Genomic DNA, 18,283 nt, shown 5'->3' with positions numbered 1-18,283 from the left:
GGAAACCTAGTATTGTTATTGTACAACCCTATCAGGAAAATAGTGGGAGAAGGGGGATCTGGGGGTGTGGGTGTGCTGGGGGCAGTGGTTAATCTTCATATTCCATAGAAGGAAATCAATAAAAAATGCCTAAAACTGAAAAATCAGGAAACAGTGCTATAGGAATGTTATTTAGGAACATACAAAAAAAAAAAAAAACTAAGATGAATGTAAAATGGTTGCTTCTGGAGAACAAGAAATTGGAGGGACTCCAGTGGGGGAAGCAAGGGCATGTTGTTTTTCATAACAAGTCTTCTAAAATGATTTGACTTATAAAATGACTTGAGTTCCCCAGAAGGAGCCACTGAGATGGGGATTTGTGTGCAAGTTTCTCAGAGGAAACCTGTTAGGGAGGCAGCGCAGCTCAGGTGGGACCTGACTCCTCCAGGCAAGGTTGCCGGCTTTGCTGCTCCCTGCAGTGCCTCTAGCTAAGGACCAGGCCTTGGAGACTCTCAGCTCCTGCCCACAGGTGGCCGGGCTCCTGCAGCCCCAGTGCACATCTCTGGGGCTAGTCAGGAGGCTGGGATAGGACTCAAATGTAAAAGGATCTGAGAGGACCTGAGCAGTGACCTCTAAATACCTACAGGTCTTAAAAATATAGTTCAATACTCTCCAGCTTGCATCTCCAGCCAGACTCTTCCAGACTCGTACATTAAATGAAATGGGCAATAAACCCAACTTGTCCAACTGCAGGGGACTCCTGGGGGCTGGGGCCAGAGGCTGCTGATCTACAGAGGGTGCTGAGGTACACCTCTCCAGGAACATTTGCTTTCTTTTCCAGGTACCCAAATACCTATGTACCTTCAAGCTTGAAGTAGAGGAACCATTGTAGGGTGAAGTTCTTTCCTGAGCCCCTGAAGTCATTCTATGCAGACAGCCACTCCTTAATGTTATGAGTGGGCTACACCCAAGAAATTTATCCTAATTATTTATCACCACATCTCACACACTTTCTTTAAGTAAAAACAATAGTGCTTAAGTAAACTGAATTGAGTATAATTATAATATTAGAAGATTACTTTTTTTTCAAATATGAATATAAATATAACCAGTAACAAATGATTCTTTGTTGTTCAAAATAACTTTAAAAGAGAAAAATCGGTTCTTTAATTTTCTCCAGCAGACACTGCCCTGAATTTCTCCCAGATTTACACACTTTCATTTATTAAGCAAAATAAACTAAATAGAAGTTTGATAAAAAGCTTATGTGTAACAACCTTAGTTGAAGCTTTCACAAAGTCTTCCTTGACCAGCCCTGCTGTAAGCAAGTGGCAATCTCCTGCTCTGACACTTGGCTGCTGTTTGAATGTTCGTCCCCTCCAAAGCTCACGTGGAAGTTTGATCCCCAATGTGGCAGTGTCGAGAGGTGAGGCCTTTGGGAGGGTGACTGGATCATGCAGGCTCTGCCCTCACTGACAGACAAATCCATTCATGCGTTAATGGGTAATGAATGAGTGGGTCATCATGGGAGGGGCACTGGTGGCTTTACGAGGGAGCAGGTGGGCATGTTGACACATACTCAGCTCCCCACACACTTGCTTTTGCCCCCTGCCATGTGATGCCCTGTGCCACCTTGGGACCCTGGAGAGTCCCCAGCAGGGAGAAGTTCCTCACTAGACGTGCCTCTCGATCTTGGACTTCTCAGCCTCCAAAACTGTAAAAAATAGATGTCTTTTCTTTATAAATTACCCAGTTTCAGATATTCTAAGTGACGGAAAATGGACTAATTCATGTTTTTAACACATTTTACCATTAAAATGTCACTGGCCACAGTTTCTCAGCACCTTTACCAGACAGTGAGCAGCTTGAAGGCTCTGTGGTACATCCTCCTGAGTGTCATCTTGGGGCTGACACAGAATGTCACACAGAATTCACAGTAAACATCTGAAAGAAACAACTTCATCTGTTATATGCAGATTCACCCCCATTATCACTGATACCGTAAAGTTTTTCTGTGCAGTCACTGTGGGAGGAAAGCAACCTGTAAGAAATCCACCTGTTTATGTATAAGAATTATTGTCACAAACTCTCCCACTGGAGAATAGGCTCCCTTCTAGGTGGCAGTGTGCCTCTCCTGGTACGTCACCCTCTGGGAAGCTGGAGGGGGCCACTAAGCTGGAGATAAGCCATGTTGGGAACAGTCACTAGCTCCAGAACTTCAAACTGTGACAATAAGAACGACTGAAAGATCTAAAATTCCAAACCAGGTTGCTGGCTGCACTTCGTCTCAGCTGTCCTAAGTGCTGCTTTTGAAAATTCCTTTTCTACTCGCCTCAGGAGCAGGGATCTTTAACCTGGGGACCGAAGTCCATGATGCTGTGATCCCGTGTGCAAGACCTTTTGCTGACACACGTGGGAATTTTCTGGGGAGAGGACCCTGGGGATTGATGGCCCTGTGGTAGCGATGTACAGTGAGTGTGACAAAGGAAGAGCTTTGGTGTGTGATGGAGTGTTTTTTTTTTTTTTTTCTTTCTACATTTGCTAAAAGAAATAACCATGTAATTCAGTTTTTTTAACTCTGTCTCCATTGGGGACAAGAATGACAGAAGACCCAGAAAATGGAAAAGCCCAATAGAACCATTTCATTCCACTCCAACTGCAAACAGGGGAAGGCGTCTTCCCTTTCTAGCGTCCTTTCTCCCTCTGCAAGGGGCAGGGCAGGGCATAGAGTCAGCAACTGTCCCCGCATCTGCTCAAATTTCTATTTTTAGAAGACAAACATTTGAGACCAGCTATTTTCTGTCCTCTGTAGGTGAGTGAATACTAACAGAGGTCCTTTTGAGACTTTGGGGCAAGTTTGTACCATCACATAAATTCAGACAGTGGTTTTCCAGGATATATCTTGCAAGTTCTCAAACGGGCCCCAGATGTCCCAAGGAGCACAGAGTTCTCCCCTTCCCATTCTCTCCCGCACAAGCCTCCAGCTGAAGAGAGATGGTTCCTGCCTCTGAAGCTGGCTGCAGCGACCAGCAGGAAAGGATTAGGCCAGGAGCGCCTGTACTCTTGTTCTCTCCTCTCATCTTGCACCGCCAGTCAGATCAGCACAGAGGCTGGGGATCCCTTGAACATGGGCTTTGGAGCAAGACAAACCCAATGGTGTGAAAGCTCCAAGAGGGAGAGAACCTTCCTTCAGTTCACAAGCTGCCCCCTCTGGGGCTGGAGGCCGACAGGCCCCTGGTGGTCCAGGCTGGGAGTCTGGGCTTCCCTATCCCCTCAAGGAGGGCTGATTTGAAAAAAAACATTCTTATCATATCATTTTTCTCTCCCCAAGGGAAACCTGGAGATGTCTTGTGTCTGCAGAATTTATGATGAGCGTGGGGCCTCGATGCCCGCCCTGCCTCCCCCGTGGGTCCCTCCAGCCCCAGCCCATCTCCTTCCTGTTGCCTGGGACCATGGTCTCTAGGACCGCTTCTGCCCCTGCCCCTCTTGCACCCACACTCACACTCTGGGCTGGCATGAGAGGGAGGGTGGCTTGTGGCACGGAGGCAGGGCTTAGTGGGTGTGGAGTCTGTCTTCTCTGGTCACCTCCAAGGTACTCACCCCTCCCCCCACCCTAACCCCGTGGGAGCAGGAGGCGGCTCCCGAGGGGCAGAGTGAGGGGCTGGGCTCCCACAGGCACCACATGTGGCCCTCTCCAAGGATTGGAGGTCAGGCTACACTTAGCCTCTGCTGCCTGAGCCACCAAGTCTCCACTGAAAATTTCGGGCCCCTTTTCAAATGTCCTTGTTCTTAAGAGTGCTTAGGACAGCTGAGACGAAGTGCAGCCAGCAACTTGGTTTGGAATTTTAGATCTTTCAGTTGTTCTTATGGTCACAATTTGATGTGAGTCACTTTGGGCCCGGCCATCATCCCTTCTCAGCTTCTTGTTCCTGGGGGTAAGGGTCAAGCCACGGCAGGCCCCACTCCAGGCCCTCCCCAGATCCCTTCCCCTACTGCTGTGAGGGGAGGGAGGGCAGGGCAGAAATGGACTCCTTCAAGGTCCCCAGGGTGGGTCCTCTCCCAGCCCCACATCCTTCGTCCCCTAGACCAGCTCCCTGGGCGGGGCCCTGGACTCACAGGACGTGTGCTGGTGCTCAGGGACCTCACTCCCCCTAGTCATCATTTCGGTCCAGTCACTAACCTGTTCTATGACACTTGCCACCTCAAGATGCTCTCCTCTCATGCCTCGTGGGGTTTTCCATCATCCTTCCTAGATATTGCATTGAAAATATTATGTAAACTTTTTGAGCTTGTACTAGTCAATAAATGCTTTATTAAAAAAAAAAAGGATACTTTAAGGTAAAACACATAAATACAGTTGGCTGACTTCATCTGTCCTTTTGTCTACCGTCCCCTCTCCCCCATCAATTAACCCAATCATTTAGCAGCTATTTATGAAGGGCTATGTAGCAGGTCCTGCTTGGCACTTTTCAACAGTTGGATTACAGAATTTATCTTTGCCAATTTTTGATCAGGAAGAAGGACTTGGTGGTGGCCACAGTTAAGAGAAGTACTTAGTATAGATACTGGCTAAAAACTGACCTAATATGATTAAGAAAAAAAAGGGAGGAGTGGTATTTCAAATCCAATTCATAAAGATACAGGGAATCTGTGAAGCATGTGAGAGAAATTTTTAAAATAAATAAAAACATCATCCACATGCTAGAAAGCAATAATTAAATGTTTTGTTCAAGCCAAAAATTAATGTTTTGTATGCAGTGTTGTCTGGACCAATAAATGCTTGGCCATAGAAACTTCCACTGTTACTTCTGCTTCTTCATAGCAGTGGTGGGAAATTGATTGATTCAGTCAAGAACTATTTAATGAGTGAGACACGTGTAAGCTACTCTATGGAGTCTGCATGCTGCCAGGGAAGGTTAATTAAACAAACAACTGCAGTAATGTGCATTACATGCAGTGACGATAGAAGTGAAGAGAATTTGGGGGTATGAAGCCAGACCAGCTGCCGACTGGAGCAGGTCTAGCAAGCTTTCTGGATGTATATAATATATATTCACATATATTATATATATTTTTTAGACATATATTTATATATATTTTAGACATATATATTTATATATATATTTTAGACATATATATTTATATATATATTTTAGACATATATTTTAGATATATATATTATATATTATATATGTGTATATATATATATATATATATATATTTTTTTTTTTTTTGCGGCTGGCTGGTACAAGGATCTGAGCCCTTGACCTTGGTGTTACAACACTGTACTCTAACAAACTGAGCTAACCAGCTGGCCCCTCTTTGAAGATATTGACCTCTAGACTGTCACCTGATGGGTGAAAAGACTTTTGTGAGTAGGGGGGGGGACATCAAGGGCAAGAAGGAGCAAGTGATACAAACCCAGGGACAGTGCATGGGCAGGTCTGAAGGCAAATAAAAGATGGGCAAGTGTGAGTAATGACAGAAGCTCAGCTCTGCATGTGTGGACACAGAGAGGAAGTGGTGAGAAATGGGGCCAGAAGAGAATGCGGTTCCTCTGGGTCTTGCAAGTTTACAAGAAAGGAGTTGGGACTTTATGCTAAGGGCTGTGGGAAGCCACTAAAATCCTTAGTATTTGGGAAGGATCCTTTAGCAGTGATGTGGAGAAAGGATTGAAGGGGATGCACCTGGAGACTGGGTATGACCATGGCAGACAGCACTGAGATGGTGGCAGTGGCAGTAAAGAGACATGGGTGGTTTCTACCCCTTAAGTAAGCAGAGATGGGGCAAAGGCTCCCTAAGGGTGCCCACTCACTTCTGCCAGAGGCATCTCTGGTGGCTCAGGGAAAAGAGCTGTCAGAGGAGATTAGCAAACACAAAAATCTCCTATGTGCTGTGGATGGAAACTCTGCACATTCAAGTACCTGAGCCTGTGGGTAATCAGAGAGCAATTAAGCCTCGCTCACTCGATGGAATCTGGCTCCTGCAGATGAAAATGGATTTGAAGTGGGTGGGAGTGATTAAGCACAGGCCTGTGTGGCATCCTGGTAGAGCAATTACTGCTGCAGGAGATGTGATGATCTGACCAAGTGAGCGCACGGCTAATTAGAGAAGCCGGGTTGAATAGAGTGACAAGCTGGTAAGCAAGAAGGACAAATGATACAGTGTCTAAATATTGTCCATTGGATGATTCCAGACAAGCAAAGGTCTAAGTGAAGTCCTGGGGGAACATTCAAAAAACTGAGATGCTGACAGAGCATGAAAACTCTGCTGACGAGTATGGCTGGGAGCGAGGACAGACACAGATGTCAGGGTGGAGACCTGTTCTAACTGGCGATTAGACAATTAGCACCTCCTTGAGGCCTCCTGAGAGACTGAGGTGGAGAGAGAATGTGGCCGAGGGGGGAGACTCTCACTTGCTCCATCCAGAGGCAAAGCAGAAGAAACTTCTCTAACCATTGTCTTCCAGCTCACTTTGGGCTGACCTTGGCCAGCCTAATGGTGCTCAGCCATTCATTCACTTTTTTGTCTGGCCGGTATTTGGAAACCTATTGTTAGTAACAGTTTGCAGACACATGGCATTTGGTGATGACACACATGCTCCCACAGATTATGGTGCAGTGGCGGTGAGGAGAGCTGACGCTCACTGGGCAGCTCCCCGCAGCCATGCATCGTGCCATGTGCTTTCCATGTGTTTTCTTGTTTAATCCTCACAACCCGTGAGGTAGGTCCTATTATTCTCAGTTGATTGATGAGGTAGGGAGAGGTTAACTTGCCAAGATCTCCTGGGATGCTTGTAACAACTCTGTGAGAACTGTAGGGCCAGGTGTCCTCTATTTTGTAGACGATGCGATGCAGGTTGGGAAAAGTTGCCCAAAGTCATAGTTAAGTAGTTAGTGGCAATGGGGGCTCATTCCAAAGGTCTTTCTACGACACCATGTTGCCTATAAAAGAAGAAACAGAGCATGCGGTTCTGCTTCTGTAAGTTACAGGTGTGTTTGGGGGATGATGTCTTGGTTCCTTGCCTGACCCACAGGGACAGTGCTCCTCCTTAACCATCTTGGCTATGCTGGATCAATCAGGAGAAGTTAACATTGGAGGATACAAGTACAATTGGGATAAGAGGAACCACACATTGAAGGTTTGGCAGGACACTCCACATACGAGATATTTTCTCCAGTTATCGCCATAACTACACTCACTCGTCACACTATGCGTCTGAAGTTTGGTTAGGAAGAAACTTGTAAAGTGGATGGATCTGGTAAAATGGACGGATTTGGGGTCAGAGCCCCACCCCTCTGCTGCCCGAACTCCTTTTGTTCAAATGCTCTCTCCTTCATGTGAGTTCAGAGCCACCAGGTCTAGAGTTATTTTGTGGAGTGAAGAGCTTTGAGTCTGTGTACTAGTTATGTTGCATAATAAATTACCCCCAAACATAGTAGCTTAAACCAAAACACACACTTATTATCTCACCGTTTCTGTGGGTCAGGCATCTGGGCACAGCGTAACCGAGTTCTGCTCTTCAGGGTCTCTCCCTGGCTGCAATGAAGCAGTTAGGCAGGATTAGGATCTCATCTGAAGGTTAGACTGGGACAGGAGCTACTTCTAAGCTCACATAGTTATTGGCAGGATTCGATTCCTCAAGGGCTGCTGGCTGAAGGCCTCAGTTTCTAGTCAGCTGTTGGCCAGAGGACACCTCAGTTCTTCGCCATGTAGACTCCTCCAACATGGTAGCTTGTTTCATCAAAGTGGGCAAGCCAAGAAGGTCAAGAAGGCAAAGAAGAGAGCCTGCAAGCAAGAGGTAAGTCCCACCCATCTTTAATCTAATCACAAAGACAGGATACTCTCTCTTGATGACTTACTATATGCTGGGCCCTGTGTTAAGCACCGTATAGGAATTAATTATCCCATATAATTCTCACGACAACCATGTGGCATAAATATCCTTACCTTCATTGTACAGAAAACACAAACTTCACAGGGATTAAATAAATGGCTCAAGGTCAAATAGTAAATGGTAGAGCTAGGATTCGAAGTCAGCTCTGCCAAACTCCACAGCCATGCTTCTAAGCACCATCATTACTGAACTGCCATTTTACCAGAGCACTCATACGTCCTCTACCTGTCCACCTTCTTTCTGGTTCCATGCTCATCCCCTTGAGTCCAGACCTACTCTGCTGCTGATAATGTCCTCTTAGTGTGCCTTTCTACTCCAGGACCCCCCCTTCTGATCCTACTACATGCCTCTTTTTCTTAGAACTATATTTATCCTGTCAAGCTCTGGATCAAAAATTTATCACCATCGCCCTCTTTCTCATCACGGAATCACAGAATGTTAGAGCCAGAAGGGATCTTGGCCTTACACGTTATGCAACTTTTTTTCTGAAGTCAATACTCCCTAAATTACCGGGAAATGGTGGTGAGAGGGGAGGCTAACCTGGCTTTCCATATTCTACACTCATAATAAAATCACAGCAACTCAGATGGTGTAGAAAGCCCAAGGCTTGATGGATCACCTGGGGAGAACTGGAAAGATCTGGAGCAGCTTTGGGAAGAATAGCCCCTGAGCAGAATTCCCCCTGCATGGTTGGGGTGTGGCTAAGTAGATCCCTGAGCACGCCTTTTCTGATGGAATCCCAGCCGACCACGGGATCTAGAGGACCAGGGATTTCCTGGGGTGTAACTGAAGATGGGGATGTAAAATAGACAGTAATGTAACCAATGCAGGGTGTGAGAGAAGGGAAGAAGCCATGGGTTCAGCCTGCTGGGGGACGGTGGCACCAGTCACTGAGACAAGGAGACCCTGGGGGCGGGGGGAGGAGGGCAGCTTTGAATATGCTGAGTTGCAGGGTCTGAAGGTCTAAGATTGGGAATAGAGGCAGTTAGATGAAACAAGTATGGCAAAAAATTGATGATTGTTGAAGCTGGATGATAGGTCCAAAGGGGTTCTTGGTACTATTTGCTCTATTTTTGTGTATGCTTAAAATTTCTATGGTAATGAATGTGTGAACAGGCAGAAGAAGAGCACAGACTAGTCTTCCAGTTATCTTAGTTGTGAAGGGAAGGAGTGCATTCAGGTGATGAACAGGGGAATCACAGGGGCATGAAAGGGAGTTTGTCATTTTAAAAGATGAGAGAAAGAGGCTGGAGCATGTTTATTGGCTGAAGGGAAATACCAGCAAAGAGGGTGTAGCAGTTAGCTAGCCACACACTTGCTGCATAACAAGGCTCCCCATGGCTCAGTGGGTCACAATCATTTACTGCCATGGCTGTGTGGCTTGGCTGGCATGAGCTGATGACAGCTGATCTAGCTGTGCTCAGTGAGGACAGCTCCGTTTTGCTCCTCACACCTCTCTTCTTCCTGGGATAGACTAATCCAGAAATGTCATCCTTGTGACCATGGCAGATGCATGAAGAACAACACGTTTCTTGAGACCTAGGTTTAAATCATGCACACTGTCACCCCCAACTCATAGGCCAATGCAAGTCACACAGCTGGTCTTAGAGTCAAGAGGACAGAAAAGATCTCCAGCCTCCTTCACAGGAGGAACAAAGTCATACCACAAAGGGTGGCTAGTAAATGAAATGTATCAGCTAAAACAGGCACACCATGTTAAACTTTGGCCTTGACCTTTGTGATCCAAAGTCTTATCCCCTCAAGGCTGAAGCTGTTTGGGCCTGGGGAAGAGCTTAAACTTCAGATAGCCCAAAGATTTTCTTTCAGGTGTCAACAGCCACAGAGATTTAAAAAATCAGATTATGTAAGGGCTGAGCTACTTGGGTAAAGCCGAAGCCCTTGGAAAACCACAGTCATAGGTGCAGAAATCCAGTCTTATAGAAGAAGCTGACCTGCAGAGAAAAGAGTGGGGAGACAGGAAGAGGGGAGCAGAGCCTGGGACTGTGAGATTTGAAGCCTGAAGGAAGGGGAAGAAGACGGGTTTGGAGGAGGGGAAGGGTGAGAGGGACAAGGTACACACACACACACACACACACACTCACGCACACACGCACGCACCTAGGACTTGAATGAAGGAATCTAAGAGATGCCTGGGGAGCACATGAGGAGCCAGGCTAAGGACAGTAGATCCCAACAGTGACAGACTGAGAAACGGACCATCTGCAGACAACTCTCCCACCCCAAGGCCTCTCTACACTTGTCTCAGTGAGATCCCCTTGCATTCTTACAATATATCCCTTTTCATTAGTTTGAGTGGGGTTATGTTTCTTGCACGTGAAACATTTCTTGATGCAGATATTCATGAAAATCCTTTAAGATTTCACACAATGGATTCATGGTTATGTTCATTTCAACTAACAAACAATAAATAAGGTTTGCCCCTCATGTACACAAGTCACCTTGCTACTGAGGATTTGAAAAAAATATTATCCAGTCCCTACCCTTATGCAGATGAAATCAAGATTGGGAAGATAAGAAATTATATGCCCGAATAGTTAAAAATAGCCCAACACATTTGAGGACTGTCTACTCAGTGCTACAGAAAGAAAGGGCCACAAAAGTTCACAGGCAGAAAATGTGGATGGGGCAGCCATCAGGTGAGATTTATCTAGAGGAATTAGGACTTGATCTGGGCCTGAAATTGTGCCGAGTGTAGGAAGGGGCCTGAGCCCAGGGCCCGTTTCCCACCTGAGCACTGTTACTTGAATTGCAGAAATAATAGCTCAGAAGAACAAAAATGCTTTGCAAAAACCAGTATTGCAAACTTAAACCTATAAAGTCTCAGGTGTTCTAGGGAGCTGCTGGAGGCCACATGCAGGAGAGATTAAAGGCAGGTAAGATTAAAGGCAGGAAAACCTGTCACGGGCTGTACAGGTGTCAAGGCCCAGAGTAAAGAAGAGCCTGACAGGTGGGGAGAGAGGAGAATGGACAAGACAGGTACAGAAGCCACCTAGGTAAGGGCAGAGAAAAGAGCAGGTGATACTGTCAATGGTTTTCAACCCTAAATCAGGGTCTCATTTTGCTGGGGTGGTTGGGGATCCAGGCATCATCATTTCCAAAAGCTCTTGGGTGACTCTAATGTGTAGCCAGGGTGGACAACAACTGTTCCAAGTTTTCATGGCTGGAGACAGAATTATACCACTATTGACAGGGAGAAAGAAGGAAAAAGGAAGTGTAGACATACAGAAATGAGGAGTGTTTGACCTACAAATAATGCTGAGTTTGAGGTGACTGCTTAACCTTCAAGTGGAAAAAAAAAACAACCCACTTGTTATTTAGAAATGTGGGACACTGGAAAAACACATTGGGGAGTAAACTGCAGAGGAAAAAAAGGTAAATCCATGGATCAGTTCATGGAGAAAAATGAGAGAGAAGAAAAAGACCAACATTTGTTGAGTGTATAGCATGGCCTGGATCCTATTAGCTGCTTTACACGGTGAGTTGCTGGGAGAACTGAAGGTTGGTGGCAACTGTGCCTGGCACAGGTGGTAGAACATAATAAATAGAACCATTGGTTAATATAATTTCGTTTAATTCTAAAAAATGACTCTAACAGGTGGGTATTAACAGTCCAAGTTTAAAGGTAAGAAAAGAGATTCAAAGAACTTTATTCAAAGTCTCACAGTAAATTAACAGTTAGAATCCAAAGTCAGGTGACTGAGGCTGAAAGCCAGTGCTCTTCCACTATAATACTCTCCCACTACAGTATAACCCCACAGAGGACTGAGCAAAAACACGTGGGTACTAAGGTAAGCAGGTGGAAGAAGTGGCCAAGGAGACAGGAGAAGTTAGGATGCAGCAGGAAAGCCATGGGTGCACGGTGTGGGGTCAGGAGGCCAAGAGAGAGGAGGAGCTCAGAGATTCACCATGCCACGAGGCATGGGAAGCAGAAAGCCAGAACCAGCACAACGGAAACACTCCAGGCTTCTGGATTTGTAGGAGGGATGTGTACGGACTTCTTCCTTGGAGAGAGGCGGAAGCAGCAAATGAGGAAAGCGCAGGAAAGTAGTAGGTCAGACACCGTCTCACAGTCCTGTTCTCATGAGACCCCTACGAGGCAGGCATTGTCATCTTTCCTACGTTCAAGAGGAGTCTGAGGCTCAGGACCCTTCCGCTCTAGCTTGTTTTTAAAACTGCACTTCTGTGCAGGGACCTGTTTATTGGATTCAGACAGGGGCTCACTTAATGATCTGGAATGATGGAGGATGTGAAAAACGTGTCTGGGGGAACATCAGACAGTCCCTCCCGTCACTGTTATCTTCATTCAAGGACTTACTGTGGACATGTGGTCCTCTAAACCAAGCTACCCTTGTTGATCCAAGCCTCTCAGCAGTGCTTCTCCAATTTTAATATACATCAAATCACCTAGAGATCTGACTCAAGTAGGTCTAAGTTTCCAATTTAATGACGGTGCAAAGACCACTTTGCGCACCAAGGCCCTACGCAGTGGTTCCCAAACTTTTCTACACATTGGAATGAGCTGGGGAGTTTCCAAAAATACTGATGCCGTTTCCCACCCTCAGAAATTCTGATTTAATTGGTCCAGGTTTGCTCTGGGCTTTGGAAGTTTGAAATGATCTCCACGTGATTCCAGCGAGCAGACTAGTTTAGGAACCACTGTCCTGGGGCTTGCAGCAGCAGGAGGTAAAGAACATTCAAAGAAATGAATCCATAAGGAGGACGAACCGAGAACGTGCTACGAACAGGCTAGCTTGAATTACGTAAGGCCAGTACTTCCTAGAGAGTGGTGGCGGACGGGACGGGAAACAAGACACGTTTAAGCAGTGTCCCGAACACAACAAGACATATCTAAGCAGTGCCCCGAAGACTTGTGCTGTCTGATGGGAAGAGACGCCTTTAGTGGAGGACGCGGAAGCGCAGGTAGCCGCAGAGCCTCCCGGCGCATGCGCGGCCTCCTGGCGCATGCGCGCCCTCGGCGCCCGCGCTCCAGGCTCGTCTCATCGGATCCGCGCTCCCGGAAGTGCGTGGGGCTCGCGCTTAGGGTGCGCCCGGAGCTGTTAGCCGCGCGCGCCAGTTCGCTGCACGTGGGTAGGCACGTGGCTGCGCACCGGGTCCGGGGCGCGGAGGTCAGGGCGCCGTGGAGCCGCCGGCCTCGGTCGCCGAGGCGGTGTCGTCCCTGACCATCGCCGACGCGTTCATCACGGCCGGCGAGAGCCCAGCTTCTCCGCTCCCCGCGCTCCCTAGGAGGTTCATCTGCTCATTCCCTGACTGCAGCGCCGGTTACAACAAGGCCTGGAAGCTAGAGGCGCACCTGTGCAAGCACACCGGGGAGGTAACGAGGCCGCGGCCGGGGGGGCGTGGCCGCCAGCCCTGGGGCTACGGGCGCGGCGGGCCCAGGGCAGCCACTGCTGTCGTGCCCAGCGTGTGAGGCGTGTCCAGCTCCGGCACGCTGGACTTAGGGAAGGAGCCAGGAAGTGGACAAGGAGTTCTAGGACCTTCGTTCTGGAACGTGATATCCTTGCCACGGGCTCAGGGCTTACTAAGCACCCCTTCCCCTTCTTGGCTCTTGAGTCTCGGCCAGTCAGGCACCTCGCATAATCGGTGAATTCGCGGGTTTGACCACCCTGCACCACCAAACACCTGCCCTAAAGCCCGGCCTCCGGGAGCTGGTGCAGAGGACAAATTCCGTGTATCGGCGTCGTGCGAGCAGCAGGCCTTCGTTCTTTCATAACTCAGGACCAGAGAGAGCAGGGAACAAAACGGGCCAGGCTTCTGTTGCCACGGCGCTGATGTTTTCACTAGCAGGCCGACCAAGGGATAGGCAGGAGTGAGATGCAGTAAAGAGAGGGCTGCTGGAGGGTGGTCAGCAAAGGCCCCTCTCTTGTGAGCTGACTGAGAAGGAAGGATCCAGCCAGCAGGCGCTTAGTCGGGCAGAGAGAACTGCAGAGGGAGCTGTAGTCCCGGGGTAAGGCAGGCCGGTGTAATTAGGTGGGGAATCCTACAAAATGAGATACGAGAAGTTGGCTGGGCTGGCGTCTGAGTTCTGTTTTGAGGGTAATGGAAGCCTTTGGAGGATGTCAGAGAATGTGATGTGATGTGGCAACCCATGTTACAGGGGAGGAAAGCCAGGCTCCTGGAGGCCTAGGAATTGGCCCAATTTCCAGTTTTTGGCAGAGCCAGGCCTCACACTGCCTTCATTTCTGCCGTCCCTGCCTTTGTTCCTTGCACCTACCCTAACTTATGGGCCGCCACCTCCTGGCATCCTCCTGGTCTCTATTCTTCTTCCCCCTTTAGCACTGGAAGAGCGCTGCTTCCTCCTTGGGATCTCTCCTCCTCATTGGCCCTTTTCACTCGCTGGCTCCTCTTCTGCCCGGTGCGTTATCCACCTGCCCAGCTCTCTCTGCAGTCTTACCCAGCCACTGGCTTCACTCATAACATCCTTTATACCCTGCCTTCCTGTCTCTTGCGCCCATTCGATCCCCCAGATTCAAAACTCTATACCAGTATGTCCAAATTAGAGACTGCCTTTCCTTTTAGACCTGTGTGCTGTATTTTGGCTATTGGCACTACCAGTTTCCTTCATACAGGTTGGAAAACTTGGAGTCATCTTTATTGTCCCAAATCTCACATGATTAATTTGGCAAATATTTATGGAGCCTACTCTATGACTGGAGCTGTGCAGGGTTCTGCCCCTAGTAATACAGCTCACCTGTGTCTTCCTGTCCACATGCTCTGTGACTGCTGCTCATTCTGTGCTCTTGGTACTCCCCCTCCTAGACATCATGGTGGTATGCGTTCCACAGTAATATATGCAAAACTGGTTATTTGGGGGACGTATTTTGGCTTTTTTCCTATAGGTCTAGAGAGGAGTCTCCCCTCCCAACTCCTGGGTCCCCAGTGATGGTTGCAATTAGGACTGTGAGCTGTTTTCTTTGTTTCGCTCTGGCACCTGTGAGCTTTTTTAGGTGTGACACATTTTCCCCTAGCTGTGCCTGGCATTCTCTTAGCATAGACACTGGGCTTGTCCAGGATGAGACAGAACCTGTTTGTTCCTCTGCCTTAGGCTTTCTTTAAAGGGGTTCAATCATGCTGTGGTGATCTGTGCAGACAGGCCATGCTAACAGCAAAGTAATCTTTAAGAGGGGGTTGCTATTGAAGCCTGGTGGCCAGGTTAGGAGCAGGTTAACAATGCTGTGCCGTTACTGTGAAGGCTGCCTGCCTATTTCGGATGCCACTCAGAGAACAAAAATCTGCTGCAATGATTTTGTGAGAAGTTGTAGCACTATGTTGTGTAACTTCATGAAGGAAAGCTGTGTCTTGCCGTGGTATACCTGGTACTCTACACACTTATTGAGTGGAAACCATCTCTGGAGAGGGAGTCAGTGGCTTTGCTTACTATACATTTTAGGCTTTTAAATAATACCAGAGTTACTAACTAACTAGTGCAGGATTGACATGTTTTTTCCTTTCTTCCTGCTAGAGACCATTTGTTTGTGACTATGAAGGGTGTGGCAAGGCCTTCGTCAGGGACTACCATCTCAGTCGTCATGCCCTAATTCATACTGGAGAAAAGTCATTTGTGTAAGTAGAGAACTATTTTTAGGCCTTGCCTTTGACGTGGGTCACTCTTGAGTTTGCATCCTCTCATCTCCCTTTAAAATAATATAGTAAATAAGAAATTAAGCTTGGAAAACATACAGTTTGAGCTACCCGGAAAGTGGTTTCCTGGAAAATTCTTGGCTCAGCATTGTCGGGGTCTCTATTAAACAGCCCAGTCTTTATACAACAAAAATCTGCTGCAGTAACTTTGTGAGAAGGCTGCTGTGATAAGAGATACAAGCGTGGAGGAGTAGAGCTTCTAATAGTTTATCTTGTATTTCTTAGAATTAAGCCTTCGCACCTCTACCATACAAAGTTTTAATTTTATTCTTCTACAAGTTGCTGATTATTTCTGAAAGTGTGGAGATAATGCTTTCCTATCAGCTACTTTAAAGGAGAATGGATCTCAAATTTAGGGTCCATTGGAATCACCTGAAGAGCTTATTAAAGCACAGACTGCTGAATCCACCCAGAGCTTCTGATTCAGTAGGTGTGGGGTGGGGCCTGAGAATCTGCATTTCTAGCAAGTTCTCAGGTGATGCTGCTACTTGGACTTCCACACTAACCAAAGTGTTCCACAAAAACATTTACTTTTCATTGAAAATAATTGTAATAGATGTGCGGAACTATATGCAGTAGACCATATCAGGAAGTAGCTGTATAGCAGTTTTTTCAGATGTTAAAATTTAATATCATAATCTTGTTCCATGAGACAATTCTTTAGGCAGTTAGGTTTTCTAATGACCTGAGTTGGATTTCTTTTAGATTTAAGATGATAATGTAAAGTATCTCATGTTTCACTAAGGTCCAAGTAGTCTGAGGAAGGTGAATTTCTGACACAGGACTGACTTCACTGTCATATTCTACATGCAGAGCCACCTCCGTGGTGGCAGCCGAGTCAGTCAGGCCCATCTCATCAGTGTGCTTGGCAGCAGGAAGGGCTCAGGGTACTCAGCCAGCAGGCGCCTTTATTTCACTCCCTGTGAGGCAGAGTGCAGCATGTTGTCAACATCAGTGACCCAGCGTGCAGCTGAACTTATTTCAAAATATAGTTTAACTGGACCAGCCAAGAAGTCTGCAAAATAGTGCTGGGATATAGTCTTGTCCGGGAAGTTTCACTCTTGGAAATTTACAAATATATTATGCCTGCAGAAAATGTATGTCCAAGGCTATATGCAATACTTAATAGTTGCAAAATGTTGGAGTCAACCCAAATGCTCATCAGCAGGGACAGGTTAAAGTATATCAACACAGTCAAATACTTTACAGCTAGAAAAATGAATGCAGATGTTGTCTGTGAAACCATGAGAAAACTGCCAGGGCGTATTAATCGAAAAACCAAGGTGCAGCAGATTCCTCTATAGAGGGCTGCCTTTTTGTGTGTAAAAAAGCAGGGGAGGAAGGTTGGGTGGGAAAGAAGAAGCTGTATTTGTATTTGTTCCTATTTGTATAAAGAAATCCTAAAAGTTACCTTACAAAACTAAAAATGCTGGCATCTGTCTTGGGAGCAGTGGGGCAGCACAGGCTGGATGGGGCAGGAACGGGGGGAAACACTGCAGTCGTGTCCCTTGTTATGCATCTTGATTTTGGAACTAAGTGACTGTACACTATTATAGAAATCTTATAGAAGAAATTGGGCTGCTGACCGAGGCACGGGATGAAACAGAAAGGTGGAGGTTATTCCCGCTGGGACAACTGGCCAGTGATCTCTTCCAGCTTGCGCTGTCTAGCCCAGTTCTCTCTCTCCAGCTCTGAATCCCCATATCCGGCTGCTTGCTGGACTGTGCTACTTGACTGTCTCTGTGGCTTCTTAAATTCCACATGGCCAAAATTCCTCACAGTCCAAACTGAGCTCATCTTTCTCTTTGAGCTCCTCCTCCCCCATTCTCTTCTGGGTTGTCTGTCTGTCCAGTGACCCACAGCAAAGATAAGGAAGCTCCCTGGACTCCTCATCTTTCTCTCCCATCCCTTGCAATGAACAGGTCAGCGGGCCCTGTCACTTACTCCTCAGGACCCTCCCCTACTGCAGCCGGCACTATCTTATCTCAGGCCCTTACTCCTCACTTGAATGATTGAAGTTTTTTCTCTGTCTGCAGACTGACCCTCTCCCATGTAACCCTCTGAGTTGCTTCCCTTCTTAAGACTGGGTAGTGGTTTTAAGCACTGCTTGCATAATGAAGTCCAAGTTCTTAGTGTGTCATACAGATGTGTGATTGGGTCCTTTTCTGCCTATCTTGCTTAAATCTCAGACATGAAATTGTGGTCCAGCTATATGCTTAACTAACCAACACTCCCACCCCCAAGTTTGCCAGGGTCTTTCATGCCCCTGCACCTGCTCTTTGGTTCCTACCAGGACTCTTCCTGGCCCTGTCCCCCTGCCCCACACTTTTGTCGAGTTAGATGCCTATGTCAGATTTAGAGGCAAGAATGACGGGAAACAAAGCATGAGAGAGAGAAGCTCAGAGAAGACAGGCTCTTTTTCTCCTGTGTGACTAAAATGCTGAAATGCCAAGGTGGAGGGTCTGGGGCTGATCTGTAGTCATTGGGGACCATCTCTTTGCCATCCTCATCTTAGGGCTTCAAACTCATGGTCCAAGATGCCTGTTGGAGCCCCAGCTGTAGCATGAGCATTCCAGCCGGCAAAAAGGAAGAAGGGGCAAGAGAAGTGTGCCCCCTTTTTAGAGATTCTTTGTGGGAGTTGAGTAGGATGGGCCGGACTTTGCCACATGACCACTCCTAATTTCCAGGGAGGCTGGAGACATCTCTTCCTGTTGGCCACCTGCCCAG

At 47.2% G+C, this 18,283-nt stretch overlaps 1 protein-coding gene across 1 annotated transcript in view; it reads left to right on the top strand.

Annotated features, from left to right (window-relative positions):
- The window catches only part of GTF3A (general transcription factor IIIA), a 36,391-nt gene that overhangs the window by 9,025 nt on the left and 9,083 nt on the right, over nucleotides 1-18,283 (top strand). The window contains exons 3-5 of the mRNA XM_063101555.1: nucleotides 12,786-12,939; nucleotides 12,990-13,229; nucleotides 15,378-15,478. Coding sequence (XP_062957625.1) covers nucleotides 12,786-12,939; nucleotides 12,990-13,229; nucleotides 15,378-15,478 — 495 coding nt within the window. The remainder of the gene's footprint in view (nucleotides 1-12,785; nucleotides 12,940-12,989; nucleotides 13,230-15,377; nucleotides 15,479-18,283) is intronic.

This window comes from Cynocephalus volans, chromosome 7 (genome assembly GCF_027409185.1).
Source record: "Cynocephalus volans isolate mCynVol1 chromosome 7, mCynVol1.pri, whole genome shotgun sequence".
In the NCBI taxonomy this organism is placed as follows: domain Eukaryota; kingdom Metazoa; phylum Chordata; class Mammalia; order Dermoptera; family Cynocephalidae; genus Cynocephalus; species Cynocephalus volans.
This window is presented reverse-complemented; position numbering and strand designations above follow the sequence as displayed.